The sequence below is a fragment of the Lutjanus erythropterus genome, chromosome 9 (genome assembly GCF_056507025.1).
Source record: "Lutjanus erythropterus isolate fLutEry1 chromosome 9, fLutEry1.hap2, whole genome shotgun sequence".
NCBI lineage: Eukaryota > Metazoa > Chordata > Actinopteri > Lutjaniformes > Lutjanidae > Lutjanus > Lutjanus erythropterus.
In genome coordinates this window covers 31619205-31640143 of record NC_139325.1, presented here as the reverse complement: position 1 = coordinate 31640143, position 20939 = coordinate 31619205, and the positions used below count along the sequence as shown (strand labels likewise).

The window sequence follows — 20939 nt, the reverse complement described above, 5'->3', positions numbered from 1 at the left end:
GATGACGGATTTGAATCAAGGGCATCACTTTGTGTTGAAAAATGGTGGCGGCATTAAGGACTCAGAAAAAAGGACGTACGAACTTTTAGGCAACTCAAGGGCAACAATCATCATCATCACATCCACAGCTACAACACCATGTCACTTCAACAACGACACACAGAAAGCATCAGTGCATGTCAGTCAGCCCAGACAATATCCAATATCACTGCACTAAAAAAAGATAAAACAGAGACAAGTGAAGGAATAACTTTAAAAATGTTAGCAGAACATGAGAAAGCAACTGCATCTTAAGATGTTGAGATAAACTGTCTTGTTGTTTCGATGCTGCATGCTTTAACATCAGAGTAACAGAGATTTCACAAGAGTTCATGAGTCAAGTTCACCGATCATGACTCTTTGTTTTCCTATCCTAGTTCACATTTCTTGGTACAGGCTATTTATCCACAACATTTTTAATAAATGATGCTTTAAAACAGTGTTGAGAAAACTGGCTATGTCAAAAAGTAGTGTGTAAATGTCAAGACAAACTACGGCATGCTGCCACCTGACTTCATAAATATCAGTTGTGCCTAATGAAAACAGATGAAACACTAACTTCATGTCAAAATCACTGAATGAACTCAACACAAAACTCAATTTGTAGGGAAGATTTTTCCTTTAAAGACATTTAAAAGAGAAAAGTGAATACCTGCAATAACTGACATTAAGAGGCATGAGCATGAATTTTAACTTTAATGGATTTTTTAAAATGAATCTTAACCCTGTGCTCATTATTACCTCATTTCACGCCGTATCAGGTAAAGAAATTAAATCTGATCTTCTTATTATGGAGTTCTCTAATTCTTACAGTGTATCTTTGCAGTCACGATCTGATATAAAATTACAAATGGTGCTTATCTACTTGAAAATATTAATATTAAACCAGGCTGTAAAAAGGAACAGGGTGAACAGTTTAATGAGTTTCAAGAGCAGGACCGTATAAAGACGACTTTCCTGCAAAACTCTAAATGAATATATTTTTATATTGTTACTCTTTTCATGCAGCTTACTCTTTCATACTCTTGAACCACAGTTGGCTTTTCCTCACACATCTTTTTTCTGTACTGCATGTAAATGTAGCTTTCAGAGGAAAATTAATTAGGAATCAGCTCTTTGCCTTCAAAGTCTCCAGCGGCTCTGCTCTGCACTTTCTGTTGCTTACAAACACACACATACACACACACACACACTCACAATCCTCACCCACAATCCTCCATGCCTGCTGGGCTGTGTGGACTTTATCATGCCTACACCAACTCAACGCCGGTGTCGTCTCTGCGCTCAAAGCCGCAGGCTTTGAATATGAATACATAAACCATTTTATAGAATATTAATCATCCTTCACCAGTGAATGAATTGCAGGCAATTGCATTTTTCTCTGTGTCTGCCCCAGGGTTACGATAGGAATATGAAAGTGTTACCACCTCTGTCAAACTTAAATGGTGTAGTTATGTGTGTGAGCACATTCTTATTTGCATGTTTACGCTATCCTGGTGGGTTTCCTGACGTGACCTAAAGCGAAGTTATCCAGTTATTTAAAGGCCCTTTTCTTGTGTACACTCTCAAATATAGACACATATGCTTGTGTAACCACTAACCACTTGGACATATTGTCATATTATGAGATGTTCAACATTAGAGAACACCTGCTCTGACAGAAATACAACATAGAGTTGAAATTATTTAAGAGAAATATTTTAAATATATATATATATATATATGTATATATATATATATTAAAAAGAATATTTTCCTTTTTATTACAGATCCAAGTTTTTTATCTTCTTAAAACATTGATGCTGAAATTCTAAATTAGTGAAATCAGATAAGATGAGTTTAAAAGTGAATTATGTATGAGCCTAGTGTTCGGAAATGGGTACTGCAGTCCAAATAGTGAACTGGAGCCACAGACAGTATGAATTTAAGATATAAGGAGATATGAGACAGTTGCTCCTCCTTCCCAGACCTGAAGCACAAGCAAGTCGCCTGCAGGTTGCACAGACACTGAAGCAAGAGGAATGCGTGACGAACCCAACATACTCTCTTTTGATGATGAGTCCTACACCTGTACACCTGTTGATTTCACTGGGCAAGAAACGTCTGCACCACAGTTTTGATCCATCCTCCACACGGCAGCGTTTTGTCTGGCTGTTTATGTTGACTTGCTCAGATTTTGATGATTTGATGCTCTCTTCTTGTTTTTTGTGCTTTTTTGTCTTGTTTTTTAGAATTGGTCTGCACAGGGTCTTTTATTTTGAAAACTGACTGCATTCCCCACAGTGTTTCTGTGTCTGACATCCTGCCTGTTTGAATGTAGTAACTACACTAATCAAACGAACTGGACTTTGGGGTGAAGTGTGCTCGGATCCAGGCTGTGGTCGCTGACATGAGAGCCCATTAACTCACTCTGCGAACATTCAGTATTTATTTTAGCTCCATGTGAAGTGAATAAACGTGAAATGGGCAAACAAAAATATTCTGCGCCGGAATGGAAATTGCATGAAAACCTTAATCTCTGATAACATATCATGGTCATTTTATGATTTAGGAGAGTAAATATATTATATTTCTCCTTTAACTAAGGCAGCCAGATAAAAATTATTTTGTACTTTTTAGCTTGTAGGTAGGTGGTTTATTAAAGCTTTTGAATCCAGAACTGACATTTGCAGAGATTTTCAATCACACTGAAGGCAACAGCTCATTATCTGAGTGTCTGAGCTCTGATTATATTTGTTTCCATGCCTCAATAGTGCTGCTGCCTGATCTGTTTTTCCACCTGTGTGTGCCGTCTGCTGTAGCCTAAGTGACGGACCCATCTGTGTGTGTCCAATGAAGCCTGAACCATTACATCTCTACTGATGTGGCCCCCCACGACAGAGGCCAAGAGCAGGCCGTCCCCTGAGACGCACGGTCGCAGGCTGTCTCCTTCTCACACACACAAACAAGAATGCACCAATCCGAGTGATCTATTTACCAGCATACTAATCCTCAAACATCTTTTCCTCACTCCAGCATCTTCTCCCTCACCATCCAACTCCATCTTCACCCTCATCCATCTCTCCTCACGTCCACTCCCCTCCCTCCTTGCCTCCGTCTCTTCTAAACTACCTCTCTGTCCCCCTCTCTTGCCCATAATGGGGGGTAATTATGGCATTACAGCCACAATGACTGTGCAGTGGGAGCTGGGGGACCGTGACACACGCTCACGCACCACGGCCAAGTGTTGCCATCAATACAAGCTTCTGTGGCTCCACAGGAGGGCATTAGGAGGCAGAGAGTGGGGGATAGAGGAGGAAGGGAAAATGAGGGATGGAGGGGTCAAAACAACAAGGGAGATCGAGAAGAAAGACAGCGGTAGGTGGCTGTCAGAGGTTGCTCAGATGTTTTAAGAGTACAGAGGGAATGAAAGACAGTAGGGAGAGCGTGCGCGAACCCAGGATCAAAAGAAAGGGACGGGAATGAGAGGGAAAGGCTGATTTGTTTCAGACTGCAGCAGATTGACCCGGGGCATGAGATGGAGAGAGGAAAAGGGGGATGGAGAACAGCCGAAAGAGAAGGTTTCTGCAAACCTGAGCACTTGCGAGCCGGTGGGCCCCCTCTGGCCGGTCCTGTAGTTTGTCTAGCTTGTCCTGCTGGGATAGGCAGACTGCTTGGGATGACCAGATTTATTGCATCTCTGCAGTGGGCTGCCAATGAGAGACAAGGCTGTTTATCATCATGCTGCTGTGGCAGAGCAAGAGGAGCAAGCCATGTGTCGAGGGAGTAGAAGAAGTTTGGGCCACACTTTATTATACAGTACACTACTAAGACGTAACAAGCCAATTAGACAAAAAATGGAACCACACTCCACGCATACACATTCTGGTATAGCAGAAAAAACATCCTGCCTTGTTTACATTTCTTTAAACCAATCACAAACTTCTTGGGTGGTGCTATAAACACGGGGTGCGGCAACGGTGCTACTGCAAAACAATGTCGAGGGGAACTTATTTTAGTGGAACATTTGCACATCAGGAGGTGAGCACTGGTATTAAAATGACTACATCACTGCAAAACAGGTAACAGCTGTTTCTGTTCGTACCATTAGCATCCCCGGTGCTAATTTGCTGTTTTTCAGCTGGGAGGTTGTTCTTGTTTCTCAGGGACGAGATAGGGGACGGTGCAATACTGCTGCCAGGCAGTAGCAGGACTTATATCTGCAGTGAGCATCCGGTGTGTCAGACGACTTGGTATATAAACAGGTTCTCGGCAGAAGCTCCAGGTGGGTTCTAGATGAAAGCGTAATAAGAGGTCTTGATATAACCTTCTGTAATCCTCATTCTAAGGTGGAAAGGTTCTGGATAGAAATCTGAGAGACTGTTCTGGTTTAGGCAGTCTCTGGGCTCTGGATGGAACCTTACATAGATGGTTCTAGATATCACCCTTTTTGTTGGGTTGTAGGAGGAACCTTTACAAAGGGTCCAGGGTGGACGCTTTATAAAAGGTTCAACCAAGAATCAAAAGGGTTGCCCTATGGGGACAAGCTGAAGAACCCTATATAGTTCTGGTTTGCACCTTTATTTCTAAGAGTGAACATCCAACAGTACACTGATAAGACATATCAAGATGTACTTTGTACTAACAAAGAGAAATGTGTAATATGTAAAGGCCAAAATTATATTTATATATTGTAAAACTGTGGGCAGATAATGTGATTTGATCAAAGTAGTAGGTGTCAGCCCTGAATACTCTGCAAATTGTTTGGGATCTCCCAAAGACAGTGTGTCAAAAGTCACAGACATGTGACTTCACTTTAGTTTACAGTTCACTTCTGTCATAATGCATCCCTAATTACCCTTGAATAAAGTCTAATAAGTGTCTAACACTGAGAAACAATACAATTTAGTTTACAGTATAGTTCTGTCACAGTGTGTCAGTAATCATCCTCTAATAAAGGTCTAAAAACGAAGAATAATTCAGTTTAGTTTATGGTACAGTTCCGTCATAATGTTCCCTAATCATCCTCTGAGAAGTAAAACATTGGGAAATATGTACTACAGTTTACAGCAGTGAGGTCCAATAAGTCAAATAAAGGGTCTAAAACTGTCTAATAAAGACCATATAATTTCTAGGTTTTTGTCTAAATAGATACAAAGTACAGCTTGGTATGTTTTATTAGTGTGTTGTTTGGTGTTATGTAATGTAATAATATAGCTGTGTTGTTTATTGCCTAATAAAGAATATATAATTACATCACATAAAAAACAAACTTGTTATGTGTTATTAGCATACTGCAAAAAGTGCAACACAACTTTGATTAACATTAATTTCCCTCTGATTAACTCTCACAGACAGGCAGCATGCCGTTTATCATCTGTGATTTGAAGAGAAAGACATTTGAAAACACTTTGTGCTCAAGGAGTGGACAATGACAATGGCATTAAAGATTAAATAGCCACATTAAGTGGTCAGCACATTTTGTCACACCCCATTGCCTCCTCATGAGTGACTCACTCTTGCCGCTGAGCCTGCCCGTTCAAATCGATATCTGTTTTTTTAATCAATTGGCAGCAGATGGTTTTTGCCATAAATGGGATTCGACTGAAACTCGAGTGGCCGGCTACACAGCACTCGAGCAGGGTGCATTAGGGGCTCCTGTCCCTCAACAATAACATCAATTAGTGTGTATGTTCGTGAGTGTGTTTCATCTGCATCCCTCATAATGGATGCTGCTGGGAGATCATATGACTGCTCAAAGTCCAGAACAATCCTCTGTATTCACTGGCCATCATCAGCCCAACGTGACTCAGCTTCTACCGCTAAACAGAGTGGTGATGTCATCAACATGGGCCTGGCCGTTGTGTCACGTGTTCACTGGTGACTTCGTGGTCATTTGTCATCACTGTCAGGATCTGAGGGAGGATGACGAAGCACTTGACCGCGGGCAGGGATGAACAGAGATAGTCTCTGATCATGAATGTGTCATAAGGCACACGAGCAGGAAGTCTATGAAACTGAATCTTTGTTTTTTGTTTTATTGACGCGGTTGTTCGGGGAGTGAATCTGCTTTGTGTAATTCTGTACAGCATTGATTATTCAAAAGAAAACATGTTGAAGGTTTCCAGCATTCAAGCACTTTGAATGGCAGAGAACACAAGGCATCCATGCTTTTTTACATTTTCTGTTCCTCTGATTTTAATCTAATTTACAAGTAGATTTTCAATTCACACAAGGTCACATTGAAATATTTTTTTAAGCACGAAAAGAGGAGGTTCACAAAGAGAGCAACATCAAAACTGTCCTTCAGCTTCGTGTTGTTAAGACATTTTTATGCAGATTTGTGTTATGTGTACCTCAAAAAACCTGCCGATAAATTCTGAGTCCATATTGCTGAAATGATCAGTGATACCTTTACCTCACACACACAGTTGACCATATCATGTAAAGGGTGTCTTTTCACAACCACCTTAATTAATCTTTCGTCCTCCCTATGGACTGCTATGATGAGGGGAAACAGAAACATCAAGGACGTCAGCGTTGATTTTGACCACATAAAATATGCTGGAAGTGAGGAAAGTGAACGGAACTTCACTAAAAGCCAAGGCGAGCGTTTTCTCAAAAAAACACACAAATTACTGCAACTGTTCGCAGACACACGGAGCAGGTTAGCACATCCTCACTGAGAAAAACTGAAGCAATTAGCTGTTCGCTCGCTTGCTCGCATTGCTTTCAGTTAGGAAGTGGTGTTGGAGCCCCATGCACACAGCTTCAACAATGACGAGAAATGCAAAGCCTGACAGCCTGCAGCGCCCTAGTTAACCTATGATTGTATAGTTGCTGTTCGCAGGAGGGGCTTAGCCAAGGGTCAATTCCGTCTTACTTTTGTTGCAGCAACACACTGCTTTGTTTTCTACTACTTTGTTTTACTTTGATCGTGCTATGACCTGCTGTTTGATTGATGGACTGCGCTCTCTTGTAATTTTGTCTTGTTTGGCAGGTGTTGTGACCCGCAAAACACATTTCATTTTCTTCTGTGCAATTGTATAGGCCTAACAATGAATGGCAATGAAGTTGAAATGAATCATTCCCCCTTTGTCAGCAACTGTTGCTTTGCTTCCTCACATAATCTTCATTCTCCTGCCAGTACCCCCCTCTCTCCATCCTCCTCCTCCTCTTCGTCCTCCCCTTCCCCTGCCCATCTCTTGTCTGAATGTGCGTTCTAGAAAAAGTCAACTCTTGCTCATCTGCATGCAGAGCGTCCTGGTTCCAGCTGTGAACAGAGGATTGAAATGGAAATGGGAAGGGGGAGAAAGAGCAGATTACGCTCCTCAAACGTATGCACTGCCTCCTGGCTGGCCCACCAGCTGAGTAGAGAGAGAGAAAAAGGAACATGGGTGGGTGGGCGGAAGAAAGAGGGAAAATGTAGGAAGCAGAGTAAGACAGCAACAAAGTGAGAAGTAAATGTAGGGAAGAAATGAGGAAGAGAGAGGTCGGTGAAATCATTTTGGGCGAACGTGGAAGATAGAGAGACCTTGTGGAATAATCTCCACTGGAAGGGATGAAAAATGGTGTGAAAGTAGATCAAGACCGTCTCAAAGACACCAAGTGTTCTCACTCAGACACAAAGGTGCCCACAGATACATGCAAGCTCTAATGGACCAGACAAGATTCACGTGAATGAACTCAGGACGACCTTTTAGGTGGTCAGACCTTGAACCTCAGCAGCTGCTTTGGAACAGCAGACAGGCAGCGGCTGAAAGAGATGATTGACTGTGTGTCTAACATTATACACTGTGTTACAAGAAGCACAAAGAACACACTTCTGATAAGCACTCAAAGTTTGTCTGGATGATGTTGGAAGTTAAAGCGCAATTGCTGGTTTGTACTGATGTTTAGGAAAGTGAACTGTACTGGACAAAAAAAAAAGTGTGGAGTCAAAAAAGACTTGACACCAGTGACTTATAACTTGACTTGAAAATGCTTGAAAAAAAACTGGCTAAAGGAATGTGACAAGTTGACACACGAGACCCGACCACATCAGCCAGTTGTCTGCTGAGGTTGACCGGGACAGCCTCCAAGACGGTGGAAGGGGCGTAACACAACCCATAAGATTAAAAGGGTTAGGAATCACAAATCAGTTTATTTCCTGATCCACTTAGTTTGAACTAATCTGATGCCATCCAATCGAGTTGCAGGAGAGAACTATTAAGAGCTAAGATTACATCACTGAGCTCCTGATGGACAAAATGATACCAGAGATATTTTCAGCTGCTTACAAAAACTATGGAGCTCTCAACAACAAATCAAATTGCAGTATGCAAAACCTGTGGGTCAAAAATTACAGAGAGAGATGCTACAATTTCCAACTACATTTGGCATTTGAAGTTGTACAGTCATGGCTCTGGTGTTAACATTGATCATATTTGGTGGACAGCAGATTATGACTCGTTTAGGTCTCAAAATTCAAAGTTTAGGACTTGGGACTTAACCTGGCACTTGTGTTCAAAGACTTGAGACTTCGGCCCTGTTTACACTGACTAATCTGGCTTTTGTTCTCAACGCAAAAGGGGTAAAATTGGCCTTGGTCTGTTACTTCTGTGACTTTTTCATACAGGTTTTCATCAGCTGTAACTTAACATGACTCTTATCCATTTCAAAGCGAACATGAAAGTAAAATAAAGCAGATACCTGAAAGCACAAACAGCAATGCAGGAGATAAACTAAATTTCAAACCACAGAGATTCAGATAGAGGCTACAAAAGTACTGAGAGCTGAACACACAGAGACTGCTCTCCACTCTCCTGCACATGCATGAGTTGAGTCTCAGCTCTGCGCATTATGCGTGGCAATGGAAATACAAATCAGTGCTGCACGGTTTGATTTGGCACAGCAAAAGTGTCGACGGAAAAGCCCCATAAAGCTCTGGTTTTGGTGAAGAGTGCACTATGACTTGCTTAGGACACAAAACTCCTTGGAACTCCTCAGTCTTGACTTGTAAGAAGGGACTTGTTACGTCTTGACTTGGCACATAAGCACAAAGACTTGAGAGTTACTTGAGACTAAACAAACGATTTGGTCCCAACTCTGGAGAAAAATTATCACAGAAGGAAAAACAAGCTGAAAAGTATTACAAAATGACCGGAGGGTAAAAATGAGAAATGATCCCATTTGAATAAAGCTCTTGATTTTATTGAAACTGATTGAAATAAACCGTCACAGGACGGAGCCTCTTTACATTACAATCAAAATATTGAAATTCAGTTTTACACACACTTTCCAAATGTCAGGGGGTGGCTTCCAGTTTGGCACATCGCTATTCATGAGATTCCTGTGTCCTGGTGCTGCAGCAGAGTGGTGAGTATTGACCTCAGCTGGAGCAACCAGATGGGAGAAAGAGGGGGAGAGAGAGAGTGGGTGGGAAAAACTGTATAATGGAAAATGAAAACAAAAAAAAAATGAAATAATGAGAAGAGAAAATGAGACAGAGAGAAACCAGGAGAACAATTTCTCTATCAGCACCCACAGAGGCGTGACCCTGTGCTTTGCTGCTTGCCCGTATTTGGCAGGCCCGGAGGCTAGTGCATAATGTTAGCCCTAATGTGCTACCAAACCTCTGCCACAGCAGGACCCGCTAGTCAAATTAAATGCTCTCTCAGAGGATGGGTCCCTGTGGTGTGCTTGGATTTCCACGGAGGAACAGTAGGATTTCTGTGACCGTTGTCAGCGGTCAAACACAGCGTTTGGTCTCAGCTTCTCTCACGCCCTGAAGTCACGAATCCAACAGGTCCCAAATGGTCACTAATCACGGCTCACAAACCAGCGCAATTTCAAAATACTGTATCTGGTGTCATTTTGTGAAATTGATATAATGATATTGATTTTGTGTGTGAAATGTTCTGGATAGAAGAAAACTGTCGCACTTTATTTTACAGTACACTAACGAGTCGTACTTTGTATAAATTGGACAAAAACTAGAAATATGTTCTGCCAGTACTGTAAACTAAAGTGTATTATTACCCACTATTAGACTTTTATTAGAAGGTAATTACAACAGACAAAACAGAACTGTAAACCAAAGTATTGAATCCTACTGTTACATCCTTATTAGAGGGTAATTTGGGTGACATTACAACAGAACTGAACTGTAAACTTAAGTGTATTATTCTGCACTGTTAGTCTTTTATTAGAGGGTAATTACAACAGACAAACCGTACTGTAAATTAAAGTATTATTTCCCTCTGTTAGACCCTTATTAGACATTCTTTGTGGGTAATTTGGGTGACATTACAACAGAACTGCCCTGTAAACTAAAGTGTATTATTTCCCCACTGTTAGACCTTTATTAGACTTTATTAGAGGGTAATTACAACAGACAAAACAGAACTGTAAACTAAAGGTATTACTTCCTACTGTTGGACCCTTATTAGACTTTATTAGAGAGCAATTAGGGACATATTGCAACAGAACTGTACTGTAAACTGAAGTCCATTATTTCTCACTGTTAGACTCTTATTAGACATTGTTAGATGGCAATTAGTGGCTCATAACAGCAGCACTTTATAATGTGATACAAACCATGGCTTGTCCTTTGTACTGTTTGGTGCATGGTGTCTCATTAGGGTACGAATACAGTCTAATGAAGACATATTTATAGTATTTGTCAAATCTAAGACAAAGTACAGCTTGTTATGTCTTATTAGCATACTGTAAAATAAAGTGCGACCGAGAAACACCATTTGCAGCAGGGACGAGGCAGAGCAAAGAGGTTGTTTTGACGGAGAACTGTGGGTAAAGAGAGCAGGAAGCTCTGAAAGCAGTTTAGCAGTTAATAAGATTTCTGCTAACACACCCTCACCTCTCTGTCACACTGTTTTCGCACACACATTTACACAGGCAGTGTCTGGGGTTTTCTTTCTCACATACACTTCCCGGTCTCTCCTCACTCACGCACACACAGACACGCACACAAGGAAGACAGTAGCCCATTGACAACAGTGAAGGATAGGCAAGTTTATCTACATCTCTTCAGGGAGGTAAGATACACAAACAAAAGCTCGTTGACAGACTGAGGGCTTTCTGAGTCCAAGGACACATAATTGTGTACTTGGAATGAGTGGCAATGATGATGAAAAACAGAAAGTGCAGAGACATGCTGGCAGCAAGGAAAAAACCCCAGGTGAGTGAAAGGACGAAGAATAACAAGTGTACAGAATAAATACAGAAATAGGTTGCAAACATGGAAAGGAAAACGAGGACGAAGGAGAAGAGACGAGAAGGAAAACGTGATAAGAAACAAGACAGCAGAGAGGTTGAGAGGAAAAATGGGCATGTTGGATTTTGTTCAGGGGGGAGGGGAGAGGACATCAGACTGAGCCAAGGAGGTCACCGTGTGTAAGAGACAAGCATAGCACCGAACAGAACAGCAGCAGCCTGGAAATGAGTTGCCTACCCTCTGCGACCCCGCACCGCAAACACACTCGCACGCACACAAACACAACATACCTGCGCTGGGCGTCATGAATGAAAGCCCAGCAAACAGGCACATGTACAGTAACCACAGCCAATTTTGTACAATGCGGCGGCGACACGGTGCTGAATCTGTGCAGCTCTACAGCTTCATCCAGTTACTCTCCAGAATTCAATTCTGAAAGACACTGAAGCTACACACACAGGCTGCATGTAGTCAAAGAACCCTGAGTTTAGCTAAAACATAAAAAGAAAAACTATCTATTTTAGAGCTCAAACAGTTTAAAGACTAGCTTTCTGGCACATTTTGACCCACTGCACTTGTCAAAGTTGTGCAGTTGTCATGTGTAGCGATTTAGATTTAGATAATCTGGGTAAACTGTTGAATAGTGGAAGAAATAATCATATCCTTTTGTAAAAGTAGCAACAATGGAAGGTAATATTTAATCATTATCTCTCTTTTGAGCTCGAGCTCATCTGAGATGGACCAACGGAAAGTGGAAAAAAAGTGCTGTGGTCTGAAGAGTCCACCTTTCAAACTGTTTTTTCTGGAAATCGTGGACATCATATCCTCTGGGCCAAATTATTACATTTAATTATCTCCACCAGCTGAAAGCCTGGAGGAGATCATTCGTTCGGTCATGTGTGTGCGTGACAAGTGTCCGTTTTGTCGGCAGCTACTCTCGCATATATCTTGACACATCAGCCTAATATGTTTTTTGTGCAAATGTATGACTATATGCTCAAAAAACTCACCTTCAGTTTATTTGAAAAATAAAAAAAATTGCTCAGTTTTTTTTCTGCCTGCTGACTCCTCAGTTAGTGACTCTGAAGAAAGATAGTTTGTTGTTGAGTCTCATTCTCATCATCAGATACTGATGCTTTGAGTGACTTTAGATTGAGAAGTTTAGACTTTTTGTTCCATTAATCATTTACTATATATATATTAGTCAGGTGAACCCAGGATGCTCAGTTACAATAACATTACACTATCCTATGCATCTTAAAGAAAACTGAAACTATACTACAGAACAGCGGTTCCCATACAGGGAACCTTTATTGCACTCAAATCCATCTTTAATGAATCAGTCGCTTCTACAATTAATGTTAATGACTGATAATAATTCTAAGGTGGCGTCGGTAATGGCAGAAAAAGCCAGAAAAGGTTTGGGAGCCACTGCTACAGAAAAGCACTAGCAAAAAACAACAGTACTGCATTACAGTATTGTATTTACCTTCCAACACCGTCGTCTTATTTCTAAACAGTTTGATCGTTTGGCTGTTTTCTGCTCAGCTGGATGACACTACTGTCAAGTTGTCAGAACTCAGCAGTTACTTTGGTAGTAATTATATCACAGCCGAGAGAAATTATGGCCAAAACTACAAAAATAAGACCTGAGTGGTAATAAAACTAATTTATCATTTGAACCAGATCCAACATTTTTAGCAAATTTGTCAGCCGATTACTCACACCTTCTTAATCTTTACCCTTTTAAAGAAAATGTCCTGTTAGCTATTAAACAGTGACCCACTGAGACACACTGACAAAGCTACAACTATGAAATGAATTAGCATCAAATTGATGACGAGGATTTGTCTGCATCCTTTGATTATCTTAAAAAAAGCTCCAATTAAGTTTTCAAAATAACTGAAGGTTTCATTTGATTCCATGTTTGATAGGATTTAAAGCGGTTCGGGGATTTGTCGACAGAACAGGACCTTTCTAGCAGAGGCACAAAGGCAAAGCAAGTGGCTGAGGGCTTTTAGTCCTGGTGAGGAATGGTAAGGCTGGGGGAAGGGGTAATAGGGTAGTAATGGTACTAAGGGATAAAGGATGAAGGGTAATAGGAGGAAGAAGATAGCAGGAAGAGGGGGAACACAGGCTCACAATAGAAAGGTTGAAAGAGAAAGATCATTAGAGCGATGAAGTGAGAGTCTGAGTGATTGTTTAGATTGGAGGGGGGAGGAGGGGAAAGCAGCATGGATCCAGTGGAAACAGAATGAGGGATGAGGGTGAGAAGTCAGAAAGTTTCCTTGTTAAACTGAAGCTTCTCTTAAGTCTAAAAAAACTTGAGTGTGCTGAATGACAGAACGAGCATACAGCCATTTTTGTAAATCTATACTTGAGGTAAATGTTCACATCAGCATACTAATTAGGCTGATGTTTATATCCAGACTGTTACCAGCACAAAGTTTTAAATCCTGCATCTGTGAGGGTACGGGGGGGTACGCTGAAAGGTAGATACAGATTTTGGATCCAGACAGCCTCTTTTTCAGACACGTCCCTGCTTATCTCAGCAAGACAATGCAAAGACACATTCTGCAAGTGTTGCAACAGCCTGGCTTCATAGTAAAAGACTGGCTACTGGACTGGCCTCCCTGCAGTCCAGACTCGTCTCCCACTGAAACTGTGTGGTGCATTATGAAGCCAAAATATGACAATGGAAACCCCAGACTGTTGAGCCCCTAAAGTCATACATCAAGCAAGCATAGGAGAGAGTTTCACTTACAAAACTTCACAACAATTAATATCCTCAGTTAACAAACGCTTACGTTTCAACTTTTTTGGAACATGTCACAGGCATCAAATCTGCATTTATGTTTCACACAGCGTCACAACTTTTTTGGAAGCGGAGTCAGACAAACCATCCTCTGGGAACTATGACTGTCTGTACTATATTTCACAGAGAAACATCCAATATTTGTCAAGATATTTCAGCACAGAACTTAAAATTCACCCTCATGGTCACTCTTGAGGGAGAGTCGGAGAATCACCAAAGTCAGCAGGATAGACTGACGAAGCACAATGGATACTCTACCGTCCATCCATAAAATAATGTTGAAATATTTAACAAGTGAAAACTTTGACATGCTCGTGGCTCTAGAGGAAAAGTCTGAAACCCATCACAGTTATTACAACGTGTCCTCTGGGGACCTTGAATATCTGTTGTAAATTTCACAGCGATCCGTCCAACAGCTGCTGAGATATTTGACTCACGAGAGGAAAAGTCCGGGGCTCAGCGGTGGATATTTCACTCTGGACAAAAGTGGTGGACTGACTGGCTGACACCACCATGAAAAATGCATGAAAAATGCAATTTATCTGGGTCAGTCATGACTAGTGTGTTTGTCATATCTGTGGAAGTAAAAGAATGAAAGGACATCTCACTGCTATGATGTGCAAATATTCAAGCCTTAACTAGTGTATGGCACAAGTATATCCTTTTAGTAAAAGTAGAAATATCATAAAGACACAAATACAAGTAAAAGTCATGAATTTAAAGTGTTACTTATGTAAATGTCCAGAGGTATTATCAGCAAAGTGTACTTCTAGTTTTATTTATTTAGTCTGCATTTTGCCAGGCAGTCTAATTAAGATTAACATCTATTTTTCAAAAGAGGCCTGAGAGCAAAAACACAATGAACAAACAGAACACCACAACTATGCAATAACAAGGAATTCATTACTAAAAACAACTTGCAAGAATTACAAAAACAATCAGATAATAAAACATCAAAATCTCCATGGGGAATGTAAGATTTAAGTTTGAGGGCAGCGTGAGAGGCTTCAAAAGTAAAAGTACCCAATTTTAGGTACGTTTCAAATTAATGTAATACAGTAAAAAATGCAATATTTCCCTCTGAAATTTAGTAGAGTAGAGTAGAGAAGTAGAAAGCATTAATACTCAAGTAAAATAAAAGTTATTGAAAACTGTACTTAAATACATCACTACCTCATATTTTTTTTAAGTTTAAACTTATGCAAAGGCTGCAGACATTACTTCATGTAGAATGATAGCGATGGCTGATCATTTTGTTTTTAATTATTGAATGCATACATTTCGTTTGATTTGATGGATCTTTAACAATTTGGAAATATCTCAGTCTAGAATCTTTCTTTCTTCAGCTTTTCACTTCCACAAGACGGATGTGAACTCTTTTCCAGTCGAGTGCATGTGTTAACGGTAAATTCAAAATGGCATGAAACTCTGCAAAAGACCACAGAGCGCAAGGTTAGCTCAACAAATCATTGTAAATGGAGCATGCTAAAGAGGATCTCAGCCATCTCCTCATGCATGCACTAAACCTTGAAAACATGCATTTCTGCAGTCTGACTCAGGAAAAAGACCAGACAGGGCTGTAGCTGAGGAGAACAGGTAGACTATGTTCCTACTGGAGGAACAAGTGGCCCAAATCTGGTCTGGAATTTGATCTTTTCGATTCTTATTTGGGACTTGAACACATCAGATACAGATCAGATTTTCACTACTTTACTACTATTACTTGTACCTCACAGAGGAGAAAATATTGAGTTAGATGAGATACTTAAGTAGAAGTAAAGTAAAAAGTGTGTGGTACTGCTGTAAAATTAGAGCCTTTTACTTAACTTAGTACTTTTACTCATCATGTGGGACTTAAAACACAGGATATTTACTTGTAATTAATGTTTTTACATTGTGGTATTAATGGTTTTACTCAAGTAAAGGATTTGAGTATTTTTTCCTATCACTGTAGGTCACAGAATCTGATGGGTCACTAACACTGTCACTAGTACTACAACTTATTTGCTGACTCACCAGTTAACATGGTCACTTATTAAACCAGAACACCAGTGGGTCTCGTCTCATTGTGTGTTCATTCCCCCCAAAAGAAAAAGAAACTCTTCAGACCTACATGATTCACATGAACGACATACTTTGATTCAAAATGGCGCATTTAGCTGAAAAGTAGTAGTAGTTTGCGGGTTGTAAAAGACGATGTGTGAATGTAGCCTGAGGAACTGGGCCTGGTAAGTGAGTGAGCTGAAGCTGCTTTTTGTTAGTTAAGTTCATCCATTGCTTGGTCAGTTTGTGACACCTCCGCTTGGCATTTCTTTGGAGATATTTCGTCCCTCCCGCAGGCAGACAGGCAGATAGGGGGGAGACTGCGAGAGAGATAGAGAGATGATGAAGAACAGGGCTACAAACACACACTTCCTCCTATCTCGGTCTGTCACTGTGTCAACTATCTCCACAGCTAGTCGGTGTCACAGTGGTGTCTGGCTGTCTCCCTTCGTCACTCTTTTGTTCTGTGCTGAAGAAAGCGCAGGGCCGCAGCATCAAAGTATGAATGACTTGAAAGCTCTGATCTGAATGTGCGTGCACACAAGAACGGGTCCAACGCAGAAATAATATGGCCTACGCACACACACACACACACAGAAGACACACTGTGCAATTCAGTCAGTTCGGCTGGCTTTGTAGACAGCATCTGTTCTGCACCCTGTCATCCTCCCTTTGCACCCCACCCTCTGTGACAGGTGGAGGGGATTCAGACCCACGATCTAAGGAGACACACAAAGCTCACAGAGACCCCAAAGTCACTGACACATGGTGAGTGTTTTGCCTACACACACACACACACACACCTGCTGTGGGGCAGCGCTACAGTGCCCTGTGGTGCCAGGCAGGCTGAGCGGCACGCTGCGTGTTTACACCACCTGCTCTCAGGCCAAACACAGCATGAGGGATTAGAGCTGACAGCACACAGAGGAACAGCAACACGCATACAGTAGACAGATGTATATAAAACCCTCAAACTATCCGGGAAGTCAGCGAGGTCGAACTTCATTCTCCACACAAACACACACACACACAAACTCTGTCCATCATTCAGCTTTTACACACCCTCGGGGACAGATAAGTGTGTAAACCAGGCTTCTTGTAGCGGGGGAGTTTTCTCACTTGCAGACTTGTAATGCAGAGGGCAGCGGCGCAGCTCGCTACTAAAACAACATCCACCTTTTGGCCTCAGACTAATTTCTATAAACACACTCTTGCACACGAGGGCTGACCCACGCCGCACAGCATCAACACACCGTATGTGGGCTCCACAAAGTGTTTGCTGTGTGGGTTCGACTCCTGGTTTGTATAAAACGACTTTAAGACTTCAGTTTTACAGATTATATTGACAAGGACAGAACTAAATACCTGAGCTTAATACACATGGACAGGATTTCTTCAAGCTGATGGAAATTCTAATTAGAACTAACAGTTTACGGACACTAAGCAAAGCAAGATTTGATTTATATAGCACATTTTACTCCAGGCGGATGCACAATGTGCTGCACAGAGAGTGAGCCACAAAAGTTGCAGCCACAAGAACAGATGCATAAAAATACTGGAATTTAAAACGATTGGGATACAAAATAAATTAAGCAGCAGCAATCAGCCAGTAAAATAATAAGTTGTGAGAAATAAAACTATTTAAAAAGAAGAAAAATAAGATAAGAGAGAAAAAATTAAAACCATAACAGCTGACTGATAAACAAAATGATCTGATAACAAATGTTTACACACACCAAACATTAATCGGAAGCACAAACCGGTTCTGCCCGCTGTGAAGCATCTCATCTACTGGAAATATAACAAATGAAGAGGTGGTTTTGGTTTTCCAACAGCCAATGAACAAAGAAGAATTTTAACATTATCATTATAACATCATATCAAGTTCACACCTTCTTCTACTGTACACTGTTAAGATGTAAGAAGCCATATTTCATATCAAACTGCACAAAAGAGAAATATGTTCTTTATAAGACAGAATTTGAAACGCTGAGGCTTGAGGACAGTTTCACAAGTATAAAAATTCCATGGATCAAAAATAGAAAGAGTCATAATCGACTTGTTTGCTGTTCAAGGTGTCAACAGTTTTACAGATGTCTCTTCTATAATGGTGGTCTATTGGGGGAAATGCTTTTCAGGCCAGTGGGGAATTTTTTGCTGCAATGCCGTGCGTGGAATTTTCACAGCAAGGCTGAATGGCAATGCCCTGCCTTGTTCTAAGTCTACAGTGGAAACACTTCTTATTCAGCAGTTGGCAAACTAGAACCTCTTCATCCTCTCCTGTTATATTTGGAAAAGATTAGACACTTCACAGCAGGTACAAACAGTCAACACATGTAAAAAAACAAAAAACAAACAGTCATATTCTGATGAATGCTTTGGGGCATGTTGACACACATTTCATCGTATCGCTTCGATCAGAGTCCACGTAAACAGTTAAGTTGGAATTTCTAAGAATAATTTCAATCAAATCAAAGAAATATTGTCCCTGTAAACACATCTTATCTGATCTCCTCTGACTGAGATGTTTATATAAGCCACTTTTACTGTCCAATCTATGACCTGAAAAAAAGTTAAGAACATAGGAAGCTGAAAAGACTTGAGGTTTTGACAAAAACTGAATGGAAGCAAAGTATCATGCTTTTGATAAGACAGCAATGGAGTTTATGAGAAAAGCATTGTGTTGTGCGACTGTGGGGTCTGATTTCATCTCTGCTAAGCCAGAAGCCGATTCTTCGGAATCTCTGTCAGCTTCCTCCCCCCCAAAAAAACAAACTCAATATAGCAGGCAGAGACTGGGAATGCTGGGAAACTTTCTTAGGCATGTCTTGTCTTTTTAGGAAAACATGCCATAGGGCATGAAGCTGTGGGTTGACAATGTGTGTATGTGTGTGTAGGAGCCCTCCTGATAGTGGTTCTATTTTAGAGACTTGTGCAGGGGAGACATTTCTTAGTTATCTGCTGTTTCCAGCCTCGAGGAGGTGAGAGGCAGGTCTGCATCCATTCTCAGTGTGATCAAGCTGAGCTGCCAGAGAATTGGGAGAATGAGTAGGTGCAGCCACCTCCCCACACACACACACACACACACACACACACACACACACACAAGGTACGACACACCACTTCGATGTGCATTTGTTAGAGTGGTAATTGTTCCGTAGCAGTAATTGCTATAGTGACGCCTGCTGATAATTACCTTGCACACATGACAAATCGGTGCCCAAACAAATTGACAAAGCGGAGCTGAAATCGCCTTGAAAAACGGCACAAATTAACACCAAATATGAGCACACAAAGGAAGCACACATACGTGAGCATGCACACACACGCAGTGGAACAGCAGCAGCAGTGAGTGAACAAACACGGTAGACCTCCTCCGGTGGATTCCACACATTTCTCTCCACCACTCAAGGACATGTTTATCCTTTTCTCTCTCCTCCAAATTACAGGGTAGAAGGAGGAGAGGGATCATGATGGCAGAAAGGGGGAGGGAGAGAGGGACGGGCCAGGGGAGGGAGATGATGGGTTCAGGTGTGCAGGAACAGCTGGTCTTCAAATGAAAAAAGGTGGGAGTGGGCGGAGGGAGGACAGAGAGATAGAGGGGATGAGTGAGGGAGAATGGGGTGGCGTATAAAAAGACAAAAGATGAATATTTCCTGAGAGATGTGCGGAATAATTGATGAACTGTTTTATGATGATTGACATTATAAAAGAAAAGATGAGACAGCCGCGTGCCCAGTTGGATGTGTAGTCCCACTGTACACACACAGACACAGGGGATGACAGCCTGGCAAACACAGCAGGCACACTGTCCAGGGATCTGCAGCACACAGTATCTTTCAAACACACAGACTCTAGGGATTACATGTGACGGGATTACGCAATAAGGATACAAAAAAGGTCACTATTCTATTAGTCACAAAAAATAAGATGGAATCAGACTAGTTATATTGCCTAAAATGAGGACTATAAACAGGATTAAAATTTTTAAAAATATTTTAAATGAAGAGCAATATGCTACAATGTGCAGTCTGCACAAGTTACAACACATCACAAGTCTCAAGACACCACTTGTCTCACTCAAACTAATTTAATTTAAAAAACAAAATGCTTGGTGTAAATTTCCTGACAATTTGTCCCAACATCTAATTTAAAGAAACAATTACAGGTAAGACCAACCACTGAAGCTAGCTACATAGACAAACTGCTAACATTAGCTACACAGGAGTCTGGTTAGCTAACCTGTCAATACTACAAATGAAATAAACTTAACAAGAAAAAACATTAGGCTAAACATCTCTGCCATATTTGGTATGGAGGTAATGCAAAAGTAATAATTACATGCTGTCATACTTGATTAGGTTACTGACAACATTCAACAGGTACATTTGATATGTAAAAATACATTTCAAAGTCACCCTCTCAACCCTGAAAACAGGACAACATATAAGCTCCCACATACACACACTCACAGCAGGCTGTGCACAACAGCTCAGCTCCGTCAGCAAACAATGCCCCGTGGTTCTTGTTCTTCAAATCTGGACACGAATTGAGTTAACATAAAAGCAATCTGCATCATCTCAAACGGGACACAGAGATTCGTGAACAGTGCGCCACACTCTTTCCCCTCCTCATTCGGTTGTGCTTGTACTTTCGTAGCCTCAAGGCTAGCTGCTGAGGAACAAGAAAAGCTGGCGCATAAAAAGCTCCAATGGCCCAAAATTGAACATGAGAGTGAAAACAGATTGGATGTTTTACAGTCGATTGGCCCAGCGTATTACATTTCTCTGTGGAAAGCTCCTGAAGCTGTTACAATAAAACTAAATTTGAGGATTGTTGTGTACTGAG

At 41.1% G+C, this 20939-nt stretch overlaps 1 protein-coding gene across 1 annotated transcript in view; it reads right to left on the bottom strand.

Annotated features, from left to right (window-relative positions):
* bcam (basal cell adhesion molecule (Lutheran blood group)) overlaps nt 1-3175 on the bottom strand; it is an 89498-nt gene extending 86323 nt beyond the window's left edge. The window contains exons 1-2 of the mRNA XM_084725865.1: nt 3070-3175; nt 2899-2967 (exon numbers count right to left, since the gene is read on the bottom strand). Of these exons, the coding sequence (XP_084581991.1) occupies nt 2899-2967; nt 3070-3175 (175 nt within the window). The remainder of the gene's footprint in view (nt 1-2898; nt 2968-3069) is intronic.
* Nucleotides 3176-20939: the final 17764 nt, after the last annotated feature.